Raw genomic sequence first — 17,306 nt, forward strand, 5'->3', positions numbered from 1 at the left:
CGCTAGTGTGACGTAAAATATATATTATAATGTTCAGACAAAAAGTTTGTGTAGGAAGCATGAGTTTTTACTCACCAGTGTAACAATACAGTGTGGTTAAAGACTTAGTAACTTAGTTGTGTTCACGATCTGGTTCCCTATACGCACAACCAGTTATGTTTTTGAATTATCACATATGTATTAATTTATTTCGGGATTCTGGGTAATCCACAGCAGATTTATGGAGAATTGCTGTGGGTGAGTTCAAAATTGAATAGTCCCGGGATAGAAATATATAAAGTTGACATTACATCCTAAAATCCACCTTTTAAATCATACATTAGCAATTTATGTTTTAGTAACTACTGTTGTTGGTTTGGCGTCAAATAAGCCTCTCTTTATATGTTATTTGCCAAATCTCAGTTTCCATGTAGGTTTTATGCTAAAGTTCCCTCTTTCAAGTTGGTATCTAACTGGAAAATGCATCTTCTTTAGGAGTGCTATTTTTACCCTGTCGACTACTGACTACTTTTGTTAGTTTAGGTGTGTTATACTTCTTCACCACCAGAGGGGGACATTTAGTCATTTTCCAGGTTAATTTGATATATTTTGAAACTAAAATGGATGACAGTATATTCTGATGTAGTGAATATGAGACACATGGAAACAATTGATTCATTTATAATAGTAAATTAGGTATTAGTAGGAATGGTTAAATCCACTATACGATCACAATGACTTTGATAGACATTTTAATTGTTTCTTTTGTTAGTATATTATAGGGCAGATTAATAATATAGAATTGCTGTGGGAGTGCTATGTATATCCCGTCACTACTGATCATTCATCCAGACTGTGTGTGTCCCATCATTGCAGCTTTGGAAATAAATGAACTATCCATCCATTGCTCCTTCCTGTGTTGACTCACTGACTTGAGAGACCAGGAAGGTCACACTAGCTCGATAGGTTGATATCTAGCTCAAGCTTCACCTCATGCTTTTCATTAACTGTGTGGTTGTTATCTAGTGGGAACCCGTTGGCACGGTAGGCTCTGGTGCCTTCTTGCCGTGGGCTCAAATCAAGAGAAAATCAACTCTTTTTTGTTTTTGTCAACTTTTCGATATGTTATGTTTGATACCGGAGGTACGAGGCCTTGAAAGCATTCAACTTCAAAGCAGTGTGCTGATGCCTGTATCACTTTATCAGCAGCACGTCATCAATAACGTCTGAAGAGTCGTTTCATCGAACAACCACCTGATTGGTTTGGTTTGGTTCGACATTGCAGGCGACTGCCAACTGACTGATCTACAAATCACCTTACATCATAAATAACTACTCATTATTATTTAAGTGTCACTTTATCAGCATTGATCAATGACTTCTGAAGATTCATTTCTCCCATCATCCTGTATGTCTCTGATCTTTTGATCTGCAAACACGTTTAGGTTTTGTTAGATTGGTTCTAAATGGTCTCGGTGCTGGTTGGCTACGCTGGTTAGGCTAATAGCTAGTTGGCTAAATAGCTAACGTTAGCTGGCCGGCTAAGATTACTGCATATAGCTAACGTTAGCTGGCTGGCTAAGATAACTGCATATAGCTCATGTTAGCTGGCTGGCTAAGATAACTGCATATAGCTAACGTTAGCTGGCTGGCTAAGATAACAGCATATAGCTAATGTTAGCTGGCTGGCTAAGATAACTGCATATAGCTCATGTTAGCTGGCTGGCTAAGATAACAGCATATATCTAATGTTAGCTGGCTGGCTAAGATAACTGCATATAGCTCATGTTAGCTGGCCGGCTAAGATAACTGCATATAGCTAATGTTAGCTGGCTGGCTAAGATAACTGCATATAGCTAACGTTAGCTGGCTGGCTAAGATAACTGCATATAGCTCATGTTAGCTGGCTGGCTAAGATAACAGCATATAGCTAATGTTAGCTGGCTGGCTAAGATAACTGCATATAGCTCATGTTAGCTGGCCGGCTAAGATAACTGCATATAGCTAATGTTAGCTGGCTGGCTAAGATAACTGCATATAGCTCATGTTAGCTGGCTGGCTAAGATAACTGCATTTAGCTCATGTTAGCTGGCCGGCTAAGATTACTGCATATAGCTAATGTTAGCTGGCCGGCTAAGATAACTGCATATAGCTAACGTTAGCTGGTCGGCTAAGATAACTGCATATAGCTAATGTTAGCTGGCTGGCTAAGATAACTAAGATAACATTCTTTGATATTTGGTTAGATGGCGTTTTGTATTTCCAAAACGTTGGTTTACTTTAATCACAAGTCATGAGTGCAAACGATTGGTTTAATTTGAAGTTCTACATTTGAAGTTATTTCTGTTGTAATTTACATCATAGGGAATAGGCTGGTCCTCCATATTACTTCACACCTGACTTTGGCATTCTTCTGAATTCTGATTGGTTTAATGTAATAACTCCAATATATAGAACAGTGAGGTGTAACTTTGCATTGGGAAAAATAATTTATAAACAATACAAAACATACAAACGACAACATCATACAAACATTAACTACATCACACCTGCCCAGACCCACTAGAACACACCTCCATCTCCATTAACTACATCACACCTGCCCATACCCACTAGAACACACCTCCATCTCCATTAACTACATCACACCTGCCCAGACCCACTAGAACACACCTCCATCTCCATTAACAACATCACACCTGCCCAGACCCACTAGAACACACCTCCATCTCCATTAACTACATCACACCTGCCCAGACCCACTAGAACACACCTCCATCTCCATTAACTACATCACACCAGACCCACTAGAACACACCCCCATCTCCATTAACTACATCACACCTGTCCAGACCCACTAGAACACACCCCCATCTCTATTAACTACATCACACCTGCCCAGACCCACTAGAACACACCTCCATCTCCATTAACTACATCACACCTGCCCAGACCCACTAGAACACATCTCCATCTCCATTAACTACAACACACCTGCCCAGATCCACTAGAACACACCTCCATCTCCATTAACTCCATCACACCTGCCCAGACCCACTAGAACACACCTCCATCTCCATTAACTACATCACACCTGCCCAGACCCACTAGAACACACCTCCATATCCATTAACTACATCACACCTGCCCAGACCCACTAGAACACACCTCCATCTCCATTAACTCCATCACACCTGCCCAGACCCACTAGAACACACCTCCATCTCCATTAACTTCATCACACCTGCCCAGACCCACTAGAACACACCTCCATCTCCATTAACTACATCACACCTGCCCAGACCCACTAGAACACACCTCCATCTCCATTAACTACATCACACCTGCCCAGACCCACTAGAACACACCTCCATATCCATTAACTACATCACACCTGCCCAGACCCACTAGAACACACCTCCATCTCCATTAACTCCATCACACCTGCCCAGACCCACTAGAACACACCTCCATCTCCATTAACTTCATCACACCTGCCCAGACCCACTAGAACACACCTCCATCTCCATTAACTACATCACACCTGTCCAGACCTACTAGAACACACCTCCATCTCCATTAACTACATCACACCTGCCCAGACCCACTAGAACACACCTCCATCTCAATTAACTACATCACACCTGCCCAGACCCACTAGAACACACCTCCATCTCCATTAACGACATCACACCTGCCCAGACCCACTAGAACACACCTCCATCTCCATTAACTACATCACACCTCCCTCTCCATTAACTACATCACACCTGCCCAGACCCACTAGAACACACCTCCATCTCCATTAACTACATCACACCTGCCCAGACCCACTAGAACACACCTCCATCTCCATTAACTACATCACACCTGCCCAGACCCACTAGAACACACCTCCATCTCCATTAACTACATCACACCTGCCCAGACCCACTAGAACACACCTCCATCTCCATTAACTACATCACACCTGTCCAGACCCACTAGAACATACCTCCATCTCCATTAACTACATCACACCTGCCCAGACCCACTAGAACACACCTCCATCTCCATTAACTACATCACACCTACCCAGACCCACTAGAACACACCTCCATCTCCATTAACTACATCACACCTGTCCAGACCCACTAGAACATACCTCCATCTCCATTAACTACATCACACCTGCCCAGACCCACTAGAACACACCTCCATCTCCATTAACTACATCACACCTGCCCAGACCCACTAGAACACACCTCCATCTCCATTAACTACATCACACCTGCCCAGACCCACTAGAACACACCTCCATCTCCATTAACTACATCACACCTGCCCAGACCCACTAGAACACACCTCCATCTCCATTAACTACATCACACCTGCCCAGACCCACTACAACACACCTCCATCTCCATTAACTACATCACACCTGCCCAGACCCACTGGAACACACCTCCATCTCCATTAACTACATCACACCTGCCCAGACCCACTAGAACACACCTCCATCTCCATTAACTACATCACACCTGCCCAGACCCACTAGAACACACCTCCATCTCCATTAACTACATCACACCTGCCCAGACCCACTAGAACACACCTCCATCTCCATTAACTACATCACACCTGCCCAGACCCACTAGAACACACCTCCATCTCCATTAACTACATCACACCTGCCCAGACCCACTAGAACACATCTCCATTTCCATTAACTACATCACACCTGCCCAGACCCACAAGAACACACCTCCATCTCCATTAACTACATCACACCTGTCCAGACCCACTAGAACACACCTCCATTTCCATTAACTACATCACAGCTGCCCAGACCCACTAGAACACACCTCCATCTCCATTAACTACATCACACCTGCCCAGACCCACTAGAACACACCTCCATCTCCATTAACTACATCACACCTGTCCAGACCCAAAACAACACACCTCCATCTCCATTAACTACATCACACCTGCCCAGACCCACTAGAACACACCTCCATCTCCATTAACTACGTCACACCTGCCCAGCCAGAGCATTCATCAGCACCATTTTATTTCTCTCGTTCACTTTCAACTTTTAGATAATAAAGCATTGTACCTTTCTATTGAATTAACAACAGAGGATTGGTTGATTTCCAGGTTTAATTAAGTATAATATTTAAGATGATTTATGAGAAAAGTATCGTCCAACTCTGGGGTATCTCACTGCACCCTAAAATGCCATGTTTTGAAATATACAGACAGACAGATTAAAAGTAATTTTACATTGTATAACTGTACTTCTGACAGCCAACTTTCTAACTCCGCCCATAACTTTATGACATCATAACATTCCCAGAAGGATTATTGAGTCATTGTTAGTTTTACACTGAAGACATGACTCTGCCGTTGTGCTGTAGAATTTGTGGATTTTGTCTCTTGTATAATAAGGGACTATCATTTGTCCCAACATCACAGGCCACAGACTTTGATGCAGTTAAAGACTTACAAAAGTTTTTCCTCAGTTTGAAATCAACTGAGTTTTTTTTTTACACCTGCCAATGTAAATCCATTGAACGAGACAAGTTACCAAACAGGACATATTGCTAATGCTCTTCCCATTAATAACCTGAATGACAATTACCTTGTGGTAAAACAGGTTTTTATAAATGATAAATTAAAAAAATTGATTTTCTTTCAAAAACAAGGACATATCTAAGTGACCCCAACTTTTGAATGGTAGTGTACTGTTACACCATGTAGGAGCAGTATAGACCTAGTCTGTTCATTATATACATCTACATGATGTATTGTTACACCATGTAGGAGCAGTATGGACCTATTCTGTTCATTATATACATCTACATGATGTATTGTTACACCATGTAGGAGCAGTATAGACCTATTCTGTTCATTATATACATCTACATGATGTATTGTTACACCATATAGGAGCAGTATAGACCTAGTCTGTTCATTATATACATCTACATGATGTATTGTTACACCATGTAGGAGCAGTATGTACCTACAGTTGCTTGCTAATTATTTAGATTTAGTTTGACTTAATGAAACTGCCTTAAATGTGCTGTAGTAAACATTTTTTATTCGCACTAATCGATCAACACATTCCTGTCTTTGTATGTCTCAATATAACGGTATTATTTAATTTAATCCATTTACAATAATCTTTGTCTGAAAATAAAATATGATCCTGAACTGCGTTTCCCCTCCAGTCAGCAGACGGCGATGTGCGTCTTTCAGGCGATGCTGCCAGTGTGACGTATAATCTAGTGGACGGTTCTTCATAAACAGCTCGTCAACCACCTCGGTCGCTTGCTAGCCAACATAGCCGAAAGATTCAAGCTATTTATACGCTTTCGGTGTCGTTATTTTGTATTAGTCAGCTATAGTAGCTGGCTGGTTAAATTAGCACTAGCCTGGTCGCTAATGATAGCTAGCTAGCTAACATCCCTGAACATGAGGTCTGTAAACTACTCCCCTCTCGTTAAAGAAGAGGAGGTCTGCTGGACAGAGAAAGAAGCTCTGGGGCTGAACATTGTCGTGAAAGAGGAGAAGGAAGAAGAAGCTGTCACAGTAAAACAAGAAGTAGAGGGTGAGGCTGTTACAGTGAAAGAAGAAGAGAAAGACGTTTCAGTGAAAGAAGAGGAAGACGCGTTCAGAGTGAAAGAGGAGGAAGATGTTACAGTGAAAGAAGAGGAGGATGCAGTTTTTGGAGTGAAGAAGGAAGGGGAGATTACTGTCACATTGAAAGATGAAGAGGAGGAGATAGGAGATCTGATTAACACCAGTAAGTACCGCCTTAAATGTGTTTTTAACTTTGGATATTCAGAGTTGGCTCGTCAATACCTCTTCAACGGAGGGCCCAGGATGATGACTGATATGTCTAGAATCAGACGACTAGAGAGTAAGCTACCCCTTGTTTTCTCTGTTCCGTTTCCAAAAAGTGACATAACATTTATATTTGAGAAGGGTCTATCTGCTGACCGTAGACTGGGGGGCACGGCACGTAGTGATTTTAATGTAGTGATGATTTACTACACACCGTGCCCCCCAATAGTACCATGCGAGAGTTGGGTTGGCTACAACAAAGATTATTGGTATACTGACAAGATGTCTCTCCGCCCTAACAAGGCGAGTCGTTGTCCACAAAGCTTCACTGCGGGTTGACTAGCTCCCGCCTATCCTGTCTTTGGATTGGTGGATTCATCTTATTATTGTAATCTATTGTTTATATTCTATGAGGGTTGTTGACGGCAACCGCCTGAATTCAATGGAGAGAGATGCTAAGCTACTAGCATGAATATGCACCGCCTGTATTCAATGGAGAGAGATGCTAAGCTACTAGCATGAAAATGCACCGCCTGAATTCAATGGAGAGAGATGCTAAGCTACTAGCATGAATATGCACCGCCTGTATTCAATGGAGAGAGATGCTAAGCTACTAGCATGAATATGCACCGCCTGTATTCAATGGAGAGAGATGCTAAGCTACTAGCATGAATATGCATAGTGATCTGGAGACAACTCCTACAGTGTTTTTATCAAAGTTGTCGGTATGTCACGTGTCCACATAATAACTTAATCATTACGAAACTTCTGTTGGATCAAGTAAACCTCACGTAGCAAATAAGCCATTCATTTTGTTGTTGACCAAATTTGACACTTTTCATATTGGGTTGATAATTGTTTCCACTTGGATACAACCTACTGTAGCCTACTGGCATGACCTAGAGAGATACAACCTACTGTAACCTACTGGCATGACCTAGAGAGTTACAACCTACTGTAGCCTACTGGCATGACCTAGAGAGATACAACCTACTGTAACCTACTGGCATGACCTAGAGAGTTACAACCTACTGTAGCCTACTGGCATGACCTAGAGAGATACAATCTACTGTAACCTACTGGCATGACCTAGAGAGTTACAACCTACTGTAGCCTACTGGCATGACCTAGAGAGTTACAATCTACTGTAGCCTACTGGCATGACCTAGAGAGATACAACCTACTGTAACCTACTGGCATGACCTAGAGAGATACAACCTACTGTAACCTACTGGCATGACCTGGAGAGATACAACCTACTGTAACCTACTGGCATGACCTAGAGAGTTACAACCTACTGTAGTCTACTGGCATGAACTAGAGAGATACAACCTACTGTAGTCTACTGGCATGACCTAGAGAGATACAACCTACTGTAACCTACTGGCATGACCTAGAGAGATACAACCTACTGTAACCTACTGGCATGACCTAGAGAGTTACAACCTACTGTAGCCTACTGGCTTGACCTAGAGAGATACAACCTACTGTAACCTACTGGCATGACCTAGAGAGTTACATCCTACTGTAGCCTACTGGCATGACCTAGAGAGTTACATCCTACTGTAGCCTACTGGCTTGACATAGAGAGCTAAAGTTGTTCAATTCCTGGATTTTAAATGAATATTTTCCAGTAATAATGATAATTTGTGTCTTCCTATCCACATGTGGGATCCCTCTCCTTTGTCTTCCTCTCTACACCAATAATAGACAACTACTATGGGTCTCCCAATCACGGCCGGATGTGATACAGCCTGGATTCGAACCAGGGACTGTAGTGACGCCTCTTGCACTGAGATGCAGTGGCTTAGACCGCTGCATCCGTGTGTGTGTTAACTATTAGAATGCTGTACTAGAATGTTAAAAGGCCTCTAAAATTGTAAATATCGGTTATCGGTATCGTTTTTTGGGGCAAGGAAAATATTGGCCAAAAATGTGATATCGGTGCATCCCATTATTCTAAAATTGATGATTATTTTTTAAATCCTCATCAATCTACACACAATACCCCATAATGCCATCACAATACCCCTTAATGCCAAATCAAAAACAGGTTTAGATTTTTTGCAAATGTATTAAAACTATTCCCCAGGATAACTAGTCTCAGAGTAATGTAAGATCCCAGGATAACTAGTCTCAGAGTAATGTTAGATCCCAGGATAACTAGTCTCAGAGTAATGTTAGATCCCAGGATAACTAGTCTCAGAGTAATGTAAGATCCCAGGATAACTAGTCTCGGAGTAATGTTAGATCCCAGGATAACTAGTCTCAGAGTAATGTAAGTCTCAGATAGTTTTAACCCATTACAGTCTAAGACCTGTCTGAGGGGGGGAGGGGGGGGGGGTTCTTCTAAGCTATATGGAATTGTTTTAAGAAAGTTTAAACAACATGAAGGGCTTCCCCTGTATTGTACTGTTTTAAGAAGGTTATACCAAGGATAATTTTGCTATTTGATTTTGAACTGTAAGACCCATGGAAGTATCAACAAAAAATATTTGTCCATACTGCTATAACCCATAGTAACACATTGGATAACATTCACAACATGGAACAACAGTAACCATAGTAACACATTGGATAACATTCACAACATGGAACAACAGTAACCATAGGAACACATTGGATAACATTCACAACATGGAACAACAGTAACCATAGTAAAACATTGGATAACATTCACAACAGTGAACAACAGTAACCATAGGAACGTATTGGATAACATTCACAACATGGAACAACAGTAACCATAGTAACACATTGGATAACATTCAAAACATGGAACAACAGTAACCATAGTAACAGTGTTTCCCCCAGAACATCTAAAGGAAGTTTGTTCTGAAGTGTCTGTCTGATATCTAAGAGATGTAAAAAATTATATCTATATTTTTACATGTCTTTAAGTCTTTAACCCCCTTTTTTGTCACTTAAATCTTTCCACATTTTGTTACATTACAGCCTTATTCTACAATGGATTAAATAAATAAAATTCCTCATCAGTCTACACACAATACCCCGTAATGACAAAGAGAAAATAGGTTTGGAGAATTTTTTTTACATTTTATTACAAATAAAAAACAGAAATACCTTATTTACATAAGTATTCAGACCCTTTGCTGTGAGACTTGAAATTGACCTCAGGTGCATCCTGTTTCCAATGATCATCGTTGAGATGTTTCTACAACTTGTTTGGAGTCCACCTGTGGTAAATTCAATTGATTGGACATGATTTGGAAAGGCGCGCACCTGTCTGGCTACCACAGCGTTCTGAAGCGATACGCCATCCCATCTGGTTTGCGCTTAGTGGGACTATCATTTGTTTTTCAACAGGACAACGACCCAATGACCGAAAAGGAGAGTGATGGAGTGCTGCATCAGATAACCTGGCCTTCACAATCACCTGACCTCAACCCAATTGAGATGGTTTGGGATGAGTTGGACCACAGAGTGAAGGAAAAGCAGCTAAAAAGTGCTCAGCATATGTGGGAACTCCTTCAAGACTGTTGGAAAAGCATTCCAGGTGAAGCTGGTTGAGAGAATGCCAAGAGTGTGCAAAGCTGTCATCAAGGTAAAGGGTGGCTACTTTGAAAAATCTAAAATGTATTTAGAATTGTTACCACTTTTTTTGGTTACTACATGATTCCATGTGTTATTTCATAGTTTTGATTACTTCACGATTATTCTACAATGTAGAAAATGGTAAAACAAATATTTATAACCCTTGAATGACTAGGTGTGTCCACTCATTTGACTGGTACTGTATATCTCATGAATGTTTTTACATTCAGTTACATGAAGTCACTTTCTTACCACTTCTTCCATAGTCAAACATGTAAGGAAAGATTTTTTTAAATCAAAAGGGATGCTGTCAAAATTTATTGAATTCAAATGGAGTTACCCAGCCTACAAAGCACTACAGCCACTCTGTGATGACCAGTTCTGCTCTTTTATTGAGGGATCTAGTCTAGATTAAACTTCATAGGAAGACAGTTTTATCATGTGAAGGTTTCATTTAGGTCTCTGTTTAACGACATACTCTGTGTGTCTTTGCAAGGAGAGAAACCAGACTCTCACTCTGACAGCGGGAAGAGTCCTTCAGGGGAACCAGACCCAGAGACGCCCAGACCAGCGAGACAACACCACTGCTCCCACTGTGAAAATAGTTTTTGCTGGTTAGGGAACCTAAAACTGCATGAGAGGACACACACAGGAGAAAATCCTTTTCAATGCTCCCAGTGTGGAAAGAGTCTTGCCGTGTTCACTAACCTGAAAAGGCACAAGACAGGAGAAAAGCGTTCCCACTGTGGAATGAGTTTTAATCCGGATGGGGACCTAAAAGCTCATAAGAGGAAACACACAGGAGAAAAGCCTTACCAATGTTCCCATTGTGGAAAGAGTTTTACTCAGATAGGGCACCTGAAAGCTCATGAGAGGATACACACAGGAAAAAAGCCTTACCAATGTTCCCAGTGTGAAAAGAGTTTTACCATGTTAACTAACCTGAAAAGGCATGAGAGAATACACACATGAGAAAACCATTTTCTGCTCCCAGTGTAAAAATAGATTTTCATAAATGGCGGACCTTAAAGCTCATGAGAGGATACAGAGGAGAAAAGCCTTTCCAATGCTCCCAGTCTGGAAAGGGTTTTACCTGGTCAAGTAGCCTGAAGGAGCATTAGAGGATAAACACGGTAAAAGTCCTACCACTGCTTTCTGTGTGGAAGAACATTCAGAGATCCTGAAATAACATGAGAGAATAGAAAGGCTGTATTCTGACTTATATTTTTGACTGAGAATTTGTGTTTTTGTTTGTGCCACATGAAATCATATTGTGTGTGATTACACCTGTCTATATAATGTCCCACAGTTGACAATGCATGTCAGAGCAAACACCAAGCAATGAGGTCGAATAAATTGTCCTTAGAGCTCCGAGACAGGATTGTGTCGAGGCACAGATCTGGGGAATGGTACCAAAAAATGTCTGCAACATTGAAAGTCCCCAAGAACACAGTCATTTTTTAATGGAAGAAGTTTGGAAGACTCTTCCTAGAGCTGGCCACCCGGCCAAACTACGCAATCGGGGGAGAAGGGCCTTTGTCAGGGAGGTGACCAAGAACCCGATGGTTACTCTGACAGAGCTCTAGAGTTCCTCTGTTGAGATGGGAGAACCTTCCGGAAGGACAACCATCTCTGCAGCACTCCACCAATCAGACATTTGTGGTAGAGTGGCCAGACGGAAGCCACTCCTCACCAATCAGACATTTGTGGTAGAGTGGCCAGACGGAAGCCACTCCTCAGTAAAAGGCACCTGACAGCCCGCTTGGAGTTTGCCAAAAAGGCACCTAAAGGACTCTCAGACCATGAGAAACAAGATTCTCTGGTCTGATGAAACCAAGATTGAACTCTTTGGCCTGAATGCCTTTTGGAAACCTCCAAGCTGGCTATCATGTGCCTTTTATTAAGGTATATAGATATAGATATATATATATATATATATATATAGTCTGTTCAACCTCTCTTTCGTATCGTCCGAGATTCCTAAATATTGTAAAGCTGCCATGGTCATCCCCCTCTTCAAAGGGGGAGACACTCCAGACCCAAACCTACAGACCTATATCCATCCTGCCCTGCCTTTCTAAGGTCTTCGAAAGCCAAGTTAACAAACAGATTACCGACCATTTCGAATCCCACCGTACCTTCTCCGCTATGCAATCTGGTTTCATAGCTGGTCATGGGTGCACGTCAGCCACGCTCAAGGTACTAAACGATATCATAACCGCCATCGATAAAAGACAGTACTGTGCAGCCGTCTTCATCGACCTGGCCAAGGCTTTCGACTCTGTCAATCACCGTATTCTTATCAGCAGACTCAACAGCCGATAAGAACAACCGATCAATCAACAACCGATCGCTGCCCACACCCGCCCGACTAGCACCACTACTCTGCACGGTTCTGACTTAGAATATGTGGACAACTATAAATATCTAGGTGTCTGGCTAGACTGTAAACTCTCCTTCCAGACTAATATTAAGCATTTCCAATCCAAAATTAAATCTAGAATTGGCTTCCTATTTCGCAAACAAAGCCTCCTTCACTCACACTGCCAAACATACCCTCGTAAAACTGACTATCCTACCGATCCTTGACTTCGGCGATTTCATTTTCAAAATAGCCTCCAACACTCTACACAGCAAACTGGATGCAGTCTATCACAGTGCCACCCGTTTTGTCACCAAAGCCCCATATACCACTGCTCTCGTCGGCTGGCCCTCGCTACATATTCGTCGCCAAACCCACTGGTTCCAGGTCATCTATAAGTCTTTGCTAGGCCGCCTTAACTCAGATCACTGGTCACCATAGCAACGCCCACCCATAGCACGCGCTCCAGGAAGTATATCTCACTGGTTATCCCCAAAGCCAACACCTTCTTTGGCTGCCTTTCCTTCCAGTTCTCTGCTGCAAATGACTGGAACGAAATGCAAAAATTGCTGAAGTTGGAGACTTATATCTCCCTCACTAACTTTAAGCATCAGCTATCTGAGCAGCTTACCGATCGCTGCAGCTGTACACAGCCCATCTGTAAATAGCCCATCCAACTACCTACCTCATCCCCATTTTTTTTAATTTACTTTTTTTGCTCTTTTGCACATCAGTATTTCTACTTCCACATCATCATCTGCACATCTGTCACTCCAGTGTTAATTTCAAAATGTGTAATTACTTCGCTACTATGGCCTATTTATTGCCTTACCTCCTTACTCCATTTGCACACACTGTATATAGATTTTTCTATTGTGTTATTGACTGTACGTTTGTTTATCCCACGTGTAACTCTGTTGTTTTTTTGTCGCACTGCTTTGCTTTATCTTGGTCAGGTCGCAGTTGTAAATGAGAACTTGTTCTCAACTGGCCTACCTGTTTAAATAAAGGTGAAAAACGAAATTTAATTAAAAATACTTTAAAAAAAATCATAACTTTATTGACACCACCCAAATGGATACTGTCATTAACGCAGTTCTTAATACTGTAGCAAACATTATATTAAGCAGGACATTCAAGCGAGCCTTACAATTATAATCCAAAGTAGTGTGAAATGTACTAATAAGCAACCTGGAAATGGAGGTTACTCCTCTGAGTTTTCCCCCATTCACATTCAGAATACATTGTGAAAAACTAAAATCTTTGCTCACCATTTTTGCTCCAGGCAGATATAGTACATCCATAACTATCGGTTTCCTCATACAATTTTATTAAACACAGAAAGGGGCCTATACTATATTGGAGACCAAAAGTCGTCTGGCACACTGCTTAGAGTTTCAACAACATGAATAACTTATTTCTAGTCTACAATCTTAGATGTTACTACTAATGTGAAAACAAGACAATATATGACTATTCTTGCTCATTTTAAGACAATTGTCAAATAATTTTAACATTCATTACAGACGTCAATTGTTGTACAACATCATGGCTACGCTGTTGGCATCACCTTTTACAGTGGATTTCCACTGTTGTGGGCCTTTAATCATCTGACTTTGTTGTTCACACAGGAGAGAGACGGGACTATCGTGGATCCTCTGGGGAGCCTCAACAACCTCATGATGCTGAAGAGGCAGAGAAGAGTCTCTCCAGATCAGAACACCTCAATAAACACCTGCAGAGATCCACAGGGAAGAGAACTCACTGCTGCTCTGACTGTGGGAAGAGATTCACCTCATCGGGCATTAAAATTCATCAGAGAATCCACACAGGAGAGAAACCCTATAGCTGTGATCAATGTGGGAAGGGTTTTCGTCAATCTGGAGATCTGACAGTGCACCAGAGAACACACACAGGAGAGAAACCTTATAGCTGTGGTCAATGTGGGAAGAGTTTTACTACATCTGGCCGTCTGACTCTACACCAGAGAATACACACAGGAGAGAAACCTTATAGCTGTGATCAATGTGGGAAGAGTTTTGGTCAATCTGGAGAGCTGACAGTGCACCAGAGAATACACACAGGAGAGAAACCTTATAGCTGTGGTCGATGTGGGAAGAGTTTTACTACATCTGGCCATCTGACAAAACACCAGAGAATACACACAGGAGAGAAACCTTATAGCTGTGGTCAATGTGGGAAGAGTTTTACTACATCTGGCCATCTGACTCTACACCAGAGAACACACACAGGAGAGAAACCTTATAGCTGTGATCAATGTGGGAAGGGTTTTGGTCGATCTGGAGATCTGACAGTGCACCAGAGAATACACACAGGAGAGAAACCCTATAGCTGTGATCAATGTGGAAAGAGTTTTGGTCAATCTGGCCAGCTGACAGTGCACCAGAGAACACACACAGGAGAGAAACCTTATAGCTGTGGTCAATGTGGGAAGAGTTTTGCTGAATCTAAAACTCTGACTCAACACCAGAGAGCACACACAGGAGAGAAACCTTACAGCTGTGGTCAATGTGGGAAGAGTTTTGGTCAATCTTGGCATCTGACTCAACACCAGAGAACACACACAGGAGAGAAACCTTACAGCTGTGGTCAATGTGGGAATAGTTTTACAACATCTCGCTCTCTTACTCTACACCAGAGAACACACACAGGAGAGAAACCTTATATCTGTTGTCATTGTGGGAAGAGTTTTGGTCGATCTGGAGAGCTGACAGTGCACCAGAGAACACACACAGGAGAGAAACCTTATAGCTGTGGTCAATGTGGGAAGAGTTTTTGTCAATCTGGAGAGCTGACAGTGCACCAGAGAACACACACAGGAGAGAAACCTTTTAGCTGTGGTCAATGTGGGAAGAGTTTTGGTCAATCTTGCCATCTGTCTCTACACAAGAGAATGCACACAGGAGAGAAACCTTATAGCTGTGATCAGTGTGACAAGAGATACTCTGATAAAAGATCTCTGATCAAACATCAGACAATACATACATGAAGGAGTTATTTCGTGATATCAATTAATTAATGTCACAATGTAGTAGGAGTTTTTTAAGGAATTTCACAATGTAGAACCCTAAACGTTTGCCCCATACATTTGATTTCAGCGTGATATGGATATTATACTTGGGAAAATTCCAGGCTCTGAATTGAAAGAGTACTATTTATGTTATTTAACAAAAAAGTGACACAAAAAGAGCTGTGTTACACTTACCACGTTGGTGACCCACTTTAATCAAAATGCAACACCTCAAAATGTAGCGAGCTGTTTTCTACAAGTTGTCCACTAACCAGGGATGTACACATTACTCCCAGATTCCGTGTGGTTTTTGAGCTGTTAGTTTTAACAGGACGTGCAACCTCATCTCCCTTCTGTCACACAATTGATTTCAACATGATATCGATGAGTTATGACAAATAAGTGTTGCGTTCCTTTGTTTAGCGACCCCTACATTTAAATGCATTACTCCAAAATGTAGCTGACTGTCTTCTGCATGTTGTCCTCTAACCAGTGAGGTAAAATATATCTCCCATTTCCATGTGTTATTTTAGATGTTAGTTTCAACAGCACGTACAACCTGATTTCCCCCCTAATCGATATCATTGATTTATTGCTACTTGTCAAAACAACAGTGTTTCTGGTGCTTGTGCAGTTTATAAGGTGCTTGTTTAAGTAATATGATTATTGTGGCAGATGTTTGTGTATATAGTACATTTTACATTTAGGTTTTCAATTTATCACAAACTGTTTTTGCATTCGGACTATTGATTTGGACACGTTTAAACTGTGACATTGGGGATATCCCACCTTGCAAAATGTCGTTGAAAATAAGACTATGCCCGACATACAATATAAGTTTGGTTTTAGTTGAAAGTTGAAAAGAAAACTATTTAATTTCAACGTACTTGCAGCTTATACACATGGACGCTGTATAATAAATCGGTCTGTAATCAATTTTATTAACAATCCTTATAAATTGAGTCAAATATATTTTCATTGTTTTTTCCTGTGAAGCCATTGTGTTGCATCCATGTCTGAAATGTGCTGTATAAATAAAGCTTGATTTGATTTCAACTAATGAACCCAATGACCAATCAACAGACTCTTGTTCCCACTTAGTATGAAAAACAGTATCACTTTTCCAGCCTGCTGAAGGAGTGTTGGAGTGGTAAACACCACCCCCGGCTCTACCAGGGGCTTGAGGTGGTCTCCCACAGCTCTGCTGGTGGAGTGGTAAACACCACCCCCGGCTCTACCAGGGGCTTGAGGTGGTCTCCCACAGCTCTGCTGGTGGAGTGGTAAACACCACCCCCGGCTCTACCAGGGGCTTGAGGTGGTCTCCCACAGCTCTGCTGGTGGAGTGGTAAACACCACCCCCGGCTCTACCAGGGGCTTGAGGATGTCTCCCACAGCTCTGCTTATGTCATGTTCTGTGGCCTTGCTGTTCCATTTCTTTACTGCCCCTGAAACACAGAAAGAAACACATTTAGTCATATTATACACTGCTCAAAAAATAAAGGGAACACTTAAACAACACAATGTAACTCCAAGTCAATCACACTTCTG

At 41.7% G+C, this 17,306-nt stretch overlaps 1 protein-coding gene across 2 annotated transcripts in view; it reads left to right on the plus strand.

The window, feature by feature from the left end:
- LOC139548169 (zinc finger protein 135-like) overlaps positions 1 to 17,306 on the plus strand; it is a 263,034-nt gene that overhangs the window by 130,563 nt on the left and 115,165 nt on the right. Inside the window, exon 2 of one of the 2 annotated variants that reach the window (XM_071357630.1) lies at positions 14,359 to 16,838. The exons of the other annotated variant lie outside the window; for it this stretch is intronic. Coding sequence (XP_071213731.1) covers positions 14,359 to 15,737 — 1,379 coding nt within the window. The 3' untranslated portion in view covers positions 15,738 to 16,838. Of the gene's footprint in view, positions 1 to 14,358; positions 16,839 to 17,306 lie in introns of those variants that run through there. 2 annotated transcript variants of the gene reach the window in all.

Source organism: Salvelinus alpinus, chromosome 2 (assembly GCF_045679555.1).
Source record: "Salvelinus alpinus chromosome 2, SLU_Salpinus.1, whole genome shotgun sequence".
NCBI lineage: Eukaryota > Metazoa > Chordata > Actinopteri > Salmoniformes > Salmonidae > Salvelinus > Salvelinus alpinus.